Source organism: Microtus ochrogaster, linkage group LG1 (assembly GCF_000317375.1).
Source record: "Microtus ochrogaster isolate Prairie Vole_2 linkage group LG1, MicOch1.0, whole genome shotgun sequence".
NCBI lineage: Eukaryota > Metazoa > Chordata > Mammalia > Rodentia > Cricetidae > Microtus > Microtus ochrogaster.
In genome coordinates, this window is record NC_022027.1 from 41,061,002 (window position 1) to 41,071,596 (window position 10,595).

The 10,595-nt window shown below is 37.4% G+C and overlaps 1 protein-coding gene across 1 annotated transcript in view; it reads right to left on the reverse strand.

Moving 5' to 3' along the window:
- Positions 1-9,867, reverse strand: part of LOC101990544 (UDP-glucuronosyltransferase 2A3) — a 13,194-nt gene extending 3,327 nt beyond the window's left edge. The window contains exons 1-3 of the mRNA XM_005359440.1: positions 9,147-9,867; positions 3,727-3,875; positions 969-1,100 (exon numbers count right to left, since the gene is read on the reverse strand). Of these exons, the coding sequence (XP_005359497.1) occupies positions 969-1,100; positions 3,727-3,875; positions 9,147-9,867 (1,002 nt within the window). The remainder of the gene's footprint in view (positions 1-968; positions 1,101-3,726; positions 3,876-9,146) is intronic.
- Between the last annotated feature and the right edge of the window lie 728 nt (positions 9,868-10,595).

A 10,595-nucleotide genomic window follows, 5' to 3' on the forward strand; every position in this document is an offset into this window, starting at 1 on the left:
GTGTGTTTCTCTGTGTTTCTAGACTAGATTAAGTTATTTGGTTAAAATTTAACATTTTGTTACATAATATTTTCTGCAGAGAGAAAGAAAATTTCATATAACTAAAAAGTAGAAAATTAAAGGATACTGTAGACCTTAACACACAAGTTTTCAGAAACATAGTTAGAATGCATGTTTCATACATCTTTATATACTTTCTCTTCACATAAATATAAAGCTACATAGAGAATACAAATATAGGATTCAACTGTTTAAATCCATTAAGTATAAATTGGAAAATTAATATTCTTTGACTATTGCAAGTCTATACTTGAAAGTATAGACTCCTCCACTTTGGAAGAATTCATGACTTGAGGTTTCTACTTGTATGTGAAGTACACTTTGGTAAAGTCCTAATAAAAATCCTTTTTAAGCCTGGTCTCTGCTCTGTATGTAGCATTTTACATCTTGTGTGCCACTTTGCTAAATCATGAACTGGAATTTTTGCTAGGACTCAGGGCAGGTCATGGAGTTTCACGTGGTCTGGGATCTTCCTCTTTAAGGGTTTGTGCCTAGTCTTATTATAACTTATTTTGCTATGTTCAGCTGTTATCGCTGGGAAGCCTCCTCTTATTTTGAAGGGTAATGGAGGAATAATGGATCTTGGGGAAGAAGGGAGGTAGGAGTGGAGACAGTGGAGGGAGGGGAAACTGTGATGGGACCATAATCTATGAGAAAGCACTAAAAGTAAAAAGATCAAAGACTACAAAAGCATGTTTTCCCATAGTCATGCTAAGAGTCAGTAGGCAAATGATCAAATGTAACTATGAATACCACTTACATGTTCAATCAATATTTACTGCATGCTGGTCTCAGCTGTGATCCCTAAGTAATAAGTTGCAGTTTCTACCTTCAAAGAACTCTGTCTTCTTTGCTCTCTAGGCAGCCCTAAGCTTCACGGTTTCCCAGGATCAAGAGGATGTACCAACCTTCTGAGGAATCTGGGCAAGAGCTGAGGCAATGAGATTGGCTTTGTCTTCTGTCAGGTTTTTGACCATTGACCCCAGAGAAAACACCACCACACCGTGTTCCCCTGAGCTCTGGACAAATTCTTCCATTTCCTGTAAAAATAACATTCTGTCTATTAAAAACACACACCAGCCCGCCCCACCCCACAGGGGCACATGCCTTAAGGCAGAGGAAGGCTGATCTCTGTGTGTTTAATCAAGGAAAGTCTGGTTTACATAGTGAGTTTCAGGCCAGCCAGGAAAACATAGTAAGACATGTCTCAAAAAAAAAAAAAAAAAAGACATGACCATAAGGGAAAAAAGGAAAGAAATTAGTAAAACTGAAAAGATCTAATTTCTTAGATTATTTCTGTCTTACACCTTGTAGAACTACCTACTCATTTAAAGAGGAGACATCTCTCTGAAACATACATAAAATATATTCGGTAAAACCGTGGTACTAAATCGATATAGAAAGAAACAACAGCTCCTGGCAGCTTTTCTCCAAGTAAATAAAATTGTTGCTTTCAAAATTTAACACTCCTCATGCAACTGAGCTGTTTGCAAAATGGGGAATTATTCCATGGAAGTAAGGCTATGATTTTAATGTTATTATGTCTGTTATATAAACAATATTTTAGATTGATCCACCTTCTCTCTTGATTGTTACACAAACAATCAAGGCTATTTTATTTATATATTGTCTTCCCTACTTCACAAAACCAAAAAGAAATCTGTTAGTGGTGGGATTTGATAATTACATACTTAAGAAGAACACAGTGGTTAATTTACTGCTATAATCACAATGGCATTTGTGGACAATGCTGATTGTCTTCCTGATGGATTATCTCCCACCTGAAAATAATTACAGTAATTGGAGGCTTATAGTCAAAGTAAAAAAAATAATTTATAAATAAACTTCCCTGAACATTCACATTTTAAAAGATTTGCACTGCAAGAATGGAACTGAGTTCTTCACATAATAAGATGTGAATGCCACTGTCTAGAAATATGTCCTGTGTCCTTTGTGGTCAAAAATCTACAATTAATGGATGGAAGAAAACTGCTACTTTCAGCTCATATTAAGATTTTTAAGAACTTCATATAACTTTGTTAGTTTTTGTTTTAGAGACAGTCTTGTTACACATCTCAGTCTGGCCTCAAACTCAAGATTCCCTGCCTGAAACCCTCAAGTGCTGAGATTGACAGGTAGACTATTTGATTGTTTTAACATATTTTCAAATGTATTATCACACATAAATACAGGCACACATAGAAATACCCCATTGACAGACAGACACACACGCACACATACTCATATATGGGCACTTACATAGAAACACACATTGACAGACAGACAGACAGACAGACAGACAGACACACACACACACACACACACATACACACACTACCCAAATGATGTTGAACTTTTACTTGAGGAAACCTCATTTTTTTCTCATTCAAAAAATATGAAAGCCGTGATTGACGTTTACTTGGTCAGCATCTATTTTGTTAGACAGCTTTCATTTGGAATGAAGGTTCGTCTTTACTCCTATGAAATATGTCTAAACAGTTTTATAGAGTTTTGCATATGGAGGGACTTTAGTTAATTAAATCTAATAGTGTGTCATGGAGTTTACCATGCAAACAATCTCTGTATCATTTTGATACTGATTCATTAAATTTTACACAGCAATATTTAGTTAAGCTTGGTGACAGCTATAATATAAAAAATATATTCATAAAACTAAAATAAAAGTTACATTTAAATACACCCTCCACAGCCTATACAGGAATACAGAACTTCCCAGAAAAGAAAAACACTTAATCTGCAATCTTCTGGAAATTCTGTGCCTGAGGACTTACGAATCAAATAAATTTATATTTATCTCTTGATTCTGTACAGTTTTCCTACTTTGTTTACCTGTTATCTCCTTTTATTCTCAGTGATTTTTGTTTCAATATTCCTGGCATTCACTTTTCAAAGATATATGCAATTTTCTTTTTTACTTCAAAAACTCCTCACTTCATACTCATAGAGGCCCTATATATCTCTTGAGTCTACCCATTTTATTACTTTTATTAGATGCTGATGACTCTCAAAAAAACTGGCTATTTTTTAGAATTCTCAAAAGTTCTCTTCAGTGAAATAATAAATCTTCAGTTCTTTATCATATGTAATTGAAAGGCAAACTCATCACTGTCAACTCTGTATTTTTTTTTCTGCCGATTATCACCCTAGCAGTAAAGGTCAGCACATCAATTATTACCTAAGATTAATTAATTAATTATCATGTCTGAGATGCCTTGATTCTGAAGGCCTTAATACATGTTTTCTCTGACTCATTAAATTCTAATATATTTGCTCAGATCTCTCAAGAAGGCATCTTTCTCTTTCAAGCAGTTGGGCACAGGTTCTGGTTCACAGCTCTGCCAGGCAAATGAGGAATTCACCTTGGTGATCTTCATGGTTCTTTCCACTATTTACTGCGATATTCATAATGCAGACACGTGGATACTTTTAATACATCATTCCACTTTTGTTCTTAATCCTAAATTATTTAGTAATGTTGGAAAGATCCAACAAGTTTCACCAAAAATTATCCATGATGAGGAACATAAATTCCCCTGGTGTAGTGAAGCTACTAATAGTAATATCTCTGTTACTAAAGTTATTAACCTTGTAGGAAAATGAGCTATTATATCACAGAATTCCTAATATTGCCCATCACAGGCATACCTTAGGTAAAGGCTTGGCAGGTTTGCAGTGCAGTCCTCCAACAAACTCAAAATTTGGTAAATATGGACGAGGAAATTCAAAGTCCCAATATGTCCGAATTAGCCAAATCTCAGCTTTCCCAATGGTCTCACAGAATGTTGTGGGTCTTCCTTTAAAACATGCAGAAAAATTGAGTGGACAACATTAGCAGTCATATTTGCTGAGGGAAAAGTGCACTGTAGAGAGGCTGGAGGCTTGACTCAGTGGGCAACAGCTCTTGCTACTCTGGCAGAGAACCTGGGTTATGTTTTCAGCACTCACCCGGAAGCTCATAAGCATCTGTAACTATAGCTGTAGGCTATAATTTGTTGCCATCTGCAGGCATCAGACACACATGTGGCATGCAGACATACATGCATGCAAACACTAAAACACATAAAAATATAGTTTACAAATGTACCACATTTCTACATAAGTTATTACGGTGAAAATTTCAGTACTCTAATATGCTTATCATGATTATACGTTTAAAGGAAGGGAGGAGGGATTGTGGGGGGAAAAAGAAGCTAGGATATGGAAGTAGTAAGGTAGTAATTATAATTTCATAATCTAGTCAATGATATATTATTAAGGGCTTGGTTGATCCAAGGCTTTCCTTTGGTTCTGATCAAAGGAGAAGGAATACACCTCTTTCTCAAATCCAGGAATATGCCTATCAGAGCCAGTAATGGCGCAAGTCCAGGTCTTTGGGCGAGCTGTGGCCTTGTATCCAGAGAAACAAACACTTTCCATCATTATGTGGCTATCATAAGCAGTTTCAAGTCTGGTGTGTGTGTGTGTGTGTGTGTGTGTGTGTGTGTGTGTGTGTCCGCTCGCATGCATGTGTGTGTGTGTGTGCTTGCTCTGTAATGGTCTGTCCTCCCCTTGTGCAACATTGTTTGATTAACATCCCATGCTGCACTTTTTAATAAGATAGCTTGGAATAAGACAGCTTATGCAAGACCCTCCTACCACAGCATTCCCATCTTCTCCTTTATTGTCTCAGCTCCTAGCCACTTCCCATTTAAGATCCTGTCAATGAAGAGATACCTACTGATCCAGGTTGATCAGTGGGCAAGAAGAGAAGCAATGAAAAAGTAGAATGAAGGCTAATATTCAGGGAAAAATAACCTTACTTTTTTAACCTACCCAAAACACATTTTGAGTTTGATTTAAATATCTAGGTTTCTGTATTACACTGCCTAAACGATAGACCATCCTAGGAAACCTTTTTATGATGGTGATTAATTACGATAAAACTGTCCACAACTGATATATGTAGGTTTTGTTCTTACTTTCTTAGACACATAAAAGTGGCAGATATCCTGATCTGATAGGAGAATTATATAAATTTGATAGAATAACTTATGACTTCAAATTTGGGATAAAGCAAATCATATAATAAACTCAATCTCCTCCTAATTTATGGACCTATTTCAGTTTAGTGCTGAGCTATGCTAAGACATTTTGCCTACTGTGGTTACAAACATTGTCCTCTTACCAAAAAGAGAGACTTTCCTAGAAAAACTTCAACGTAGTGGAAACATTTCCTGTACCCAGCGAAACAACAGAACATGGAAATTTATCATCCCACATTATCAAAGTGGAATTTAATTGCATATCATTTTTCCTCTTTTTCCTAATAGAGATGTGCAAATTTCTTCAGGGACAACATAAAGAAGCAATACAGTCCAGCGGTGACCCAGAATGCATGTTGTGTTGACAGCTGGACTTGGTAATGTGTAAGAATCACCCAGGTGGTACTAGTTTTGAAGGCACGAAGAGATGCCTTAGGCAGAGAACCACAGGGGCTTGTCACTTTGTGGCAGGACTGAAATCCCTGAAGAGAGGCAAGAAGTGGCTACTGGTGAAGGTATAAGCTTAGTTACAGTAGGGTCAGAGAGATACAAGTACCTTAAAATGGCTACAGCTGTGGAATGGAACTGACCTGAACCTGTACAACAAGCTGCCCATACTACAGAGGCAGACTTGAAGAAGCAGAACTGCACAAGCTACTTGCTTTCCAGAAGTTCATGAGTGGTTCTGGGAGGACAACCACTGAGTCTTCTCACTGTTGAATTTTGATTGCTTTGATTTGATTTGACTGTGTCTTGATTCTTCCCTCTTGGAGTTAGAAAGTTTGTAATTTATTTTTGATTTTACAAAGGTCCATAGTAAGAGGCTTTGGACATTTAAAGAGACTGTATGTTTTTAAAAGGACTTTAGATTTCCACGTGTTGAAACTTTTAAAGATTGTGGAACTTTTAAAGCTATATTATGCTTCATATGTGTTTTAATATTAATATCACATATAGGGGATAACTGTGAAAGGAAATGTTATAGATGAATAGTGATATGTTTTTCTGTCATCTTGACAAGGGGTCAGCTGTGTGGTCTGCCTGTGGTTAACTTGACACACATCTACATTCACCTGAGAAATCTCTGTTGGTCAATTGGCCTGTAGAAAAACTTTAGTAGAGTAACGATTATTGTTGGAGGGTCCAGCTCATTGTGAAGGCAATGACACCACTAGAAAGGAAATTTTGGATGGTATAAAAAAGTGGGCTGAGTGAAGCCATTGGTAGCAAGACATAAGCACTATCCCACCATGGCTTCTACCTTTAGTCAAAGGCAAATTCAAAGTATGAGTCTGAGTAGAAGGCACAAACGAGAGTGTACATAACTACAACCATCTTCCTATTTGACAAAGATGTCAAAAGACACAGCATCTTCAACAAATGGTGTTGAGGAAAATGGATGCTATATGGAGAAGAATGATAGTAACCAGTATCTATCACTTTGCATGACAGCAGCTTCAAATGCACCAAAGACCTCAAAAAGTGAAGACAAGAAAACCTGAAGTTGTTTGAAAAAAAAAAAAACAACCCTAGAAGAATCTTATAAAAATCAGTGCAGAAAAGTAAGCACTGCAATTCACAAAGGGGACCTCATAAACTGAAAAGAATGGGAAGAATTTGAGTGACAAGAAAGGGAAAAAAAACCTTATTTTTTAACCCTCTCAAGAACTTATTTTTGAGTCTGACTTCACTATCCAGGTTTCTGGACTACATTCTCTGAATTGTAGACCAGCCTAGGAAACCTTTTCATCATGATGATCAACTATAATAAAACTGTCCACACCTGATACATCAGATGCAGTGTTAATATCTAGAATATACAAAGAACTCAAATGTAAAGTATCAGAAAAACAAACAAAGCAATTAAAACTTAGTGCTGGGTCTAGAAAGAGACTTTTCAAGAAAAACACAAACTAAGTAAGGGATAACTCTAAAAGTGCTTAATATCCTTAACAATTAGAGAAATGAAAATTAAAACTATTTTTTTCATCCTACCCCAATTACAATGACTAAGATCAAGAAAACAACTGACTACAAATGGTGGTAGCAATAGAGAAACATTATTTCATAAGCTTACTCAAAAAATGCACAAAAGTGTGTTTATTCACACATACATATGTAATTATGCCACAAAGCACACAGAGTGATAATAACTCCTAGGCCCACAAGAATAATAAACTAACTAACAAAAATCTCAATTCCTGAAATGGGAAAACTTCCTTCAAATTGTTGTGTTAGGAGATACCTGACAAAATATAAGGTTTTGCTATTAGTGACTCCTAAAATCTCAAAGATCCTATTAATGAAGAGACTGTACAAGTCTGAAATACAATGTAGAGGATTCCAGCTAGAACTACCCTGGAATCCTCCTCTCTGGGGGCTTGCTTTCACAGTATTGAAGGTGCTATGTAAGCTGCCAAAGGAGAAAAACCAATTAATTGTCCTACCTACTGCAAAGATTAAATAAAATGAATACCCTCTCATAAATTCTAATTACAGTGAGGATAGTGGCAAACTTTTGCTGTCATACACTAAGATGCCTGCCCCTCCAGTGAGCCCCTGCTGAGTAGAAGATAGGCTTCATTCACAGTTCCTGTGGCAAAGGTGCACAGTAGTTTATCTTGGTCTCCTGTATTCCAATTCTCTCTCAGCCAAAGTTGAGGTCAAGACATTGGTCATTTTTTACTTAAGACATAGATTGAGATCTGGGACGGTAATTGAACATGGCTTCCATCTCTCTAAAAAGAGAACTATAGACATATTTTCAGAGAGGTGGTTAAGTAATACAAGGGAAAGAAGCTGTCTGCAAAAGGAGGGAATAGGTCTGAGCCAAACCAGCGCTGCACCTGCTGAGATGGATGCAAGATAAAGGTTCTTGCTTTGTCATCACTGTTTACTCTCCTGACTCAGAGCTGTCCTCTGACCCCTACATGACCAGTGTGGAGCATCTGCCTCATACAAACATTGAAAAGTAATATTTGGAATTAAACTAAAGTAAAATTTGGAATTAAATTCAAGGCGAGTCAGTGCTTGATAGTGAACTTTGATTGTACAGAGTTTTGAGAAATATAACCCTTTTTAAAAGGGTGAAAATTTGTCATAGTCATTGGGGACAGCTTCCTAATGTATTTTCATGGTAAAAATAGTGCTGGAATATACCTCGGGCAGTGCAATACAGAAACCTGGAAACAATATCAATCCCTAAAAGACTTGATTTCTTCAGAGACTAAAGCACAATAAAAGTTTTCACCTCACCAAGGGCTTATACTTTATTTTTTATTTCATTCTGTTTTCTAATGAACGACTAATTTTGTCTTGCAACATGATGTTCACTCTGAGACTGAGTCTATCTTTCCATTTAGTTTTTTTTTTTCTTAACTAGAATCTAAATGACAAACTAAATACCAAACAGAAAGACATGCTGGTATACAAAATATGATAATATTTTAAATTTGGTTGTGCTAGATTGCCAAGGATGCTTTAGTCACGGCCTTCATGATTTCCTTTATTTGAAGAGGTATTAAGATATTAGGCACCTCAATTGATGGAGTGATATAGATTTTTAGATAAATAATTTGTAATTGAAAATATTTGTGGAATGAAATGTAGAGGTATGTAATAGACATTGAATTAGTCTCATCCTGACATAATTGTTTATATTTCATCTTATTACTGCCATAAATATTTCTTACTTCAGGAACAATATATTGTTTCCCAATTAGAGCCATACCATCCTTGAAAAGATGAAAATAAAATCATGTTCTATTCTATTGATATTTATTTGTACATCATTTTTTAAATTGATAATGATCTGTTACATTTCAAGGTCCTATCAAAGAGTTTAACAATTAAAAACAAACGGTAATAATAGGAAAATGATTTCATTCTATTTTCTCAATTAGTTACAAATAAACTATTTAGTCTTTCACTTGTGACATTTTACATGGACACAAAGTTTATTAAATGCATTCCTTTCATTGTATTTAAACATTTCTAAAGTTTAAAATACTAACAACTAGCTTAGCATGAAAAGCAGTCTCTTACCTAATGTTTCACTGTAAAACTTATCCCAGAATGCAAAGTCATATTGCTGGAGCCCAAATTCAAAAAACAGTGACAGCATCATATTTTTCACCCTTTCTGGGAAGGTCATATGGTCTGATAGTTCACTCATGACAACGGGTACATAGGAGAGCGGAATTGGAAGGTGGCCACAGTATTTCTCTATGGTAGATCCCATGCTGAACCTCAGGGTGTTCACAAAAGGGACCCGCAGCACCTCGGCCACCAACTCTCCACAGGGAATGACGGGGTCTATAACCATTACGTCGTATTTTGCATCCCGGAGCTTGTCCATGAATGTCTGGTTGTACACTGCACTCCTACAGAGACCTTCAAAAACTGCAGTCAGTTGAATAAAAAAATCTTGCAATGTTTTTGCAGCTTGCCAAAGTGACAAATTTGGAATGACATTCACAGCTACATTTACTAGCTCGTTTAAATAATTCTTGGCAATGTCGTTCTCTTGCGACACAGGGATGTTCTCAAAGTGCAGAGAAGAGTGTTTGTGCTGATCCATGAAGACACTGGGAAATTTCAGGACTGTCACCTCATGCCCTCTCTGCACAAGCTCCTCAAGAATAGTCTGTAGGTTCAGCCAGTGACTCAAATCACAGGGCCACACAAGAACCTTGCCGCAGAAGCCATAGCTGACACAGAACAGCTGAAGCAGAAACACTGCCACAGTCCACTTCTCAGATGCCATGGTGTGCTTTCCCAGACTGCTCAGTGGAGAGTGAGCATTTACTCAGTTGAGTAACAATTTAGATATAAAATAAATCAAATATTAACTTCCAAAGTTACAAAACCACACAGGTCAAGAGATAACGGTGTGATAATAGTGCCCATAGAACATTGTTCCATAGATTAGAGTGATACTCATGAAGAACTGGACCCAGTCGTTAACAATTCTATTTTGAGCTTTTAAAAAATGGGACAAAAGGTTTAAGAGCTAAGCATCCAGCAAGGAGACCTGATCTTTCGGTGCCAGGGGAGCCAACATTGGGGTGAGTGTCTGACCCCATGGCGGCAGCCCGGGACAGGGAACTCAGAAGTTCCTCATCCCCCTATCCTTACTGGGCTCTCTGCAGAGCCTCTACTCCCTGCATACTGCATCTTTCTTCCTACCTCACCCACCATTCATCCAGAACCCTCCCCACTTCGGCCTCACTGTCCCCTTTTGACTCATAGCATCACACAGCCCAGCCTGTCTGGGCACTGGGTCGGAATCCTCAGGGCACCCAAGCGGGCGGGAGTTCCTTTGTTCCTATAGCCTGCCTGCACAAAGCAAGGTAGGCTCTTTGTTTAAGAGCTAAACATCCATCAAGGAGACCTGATCTTTTGGAGCCAGAAGAGCCGACATTGGGGAGAGCCAACATTGGGGAGAGCCAACATTGGGGAGAGCCAACATTAGGGAGAGCCATCACTGGGGAG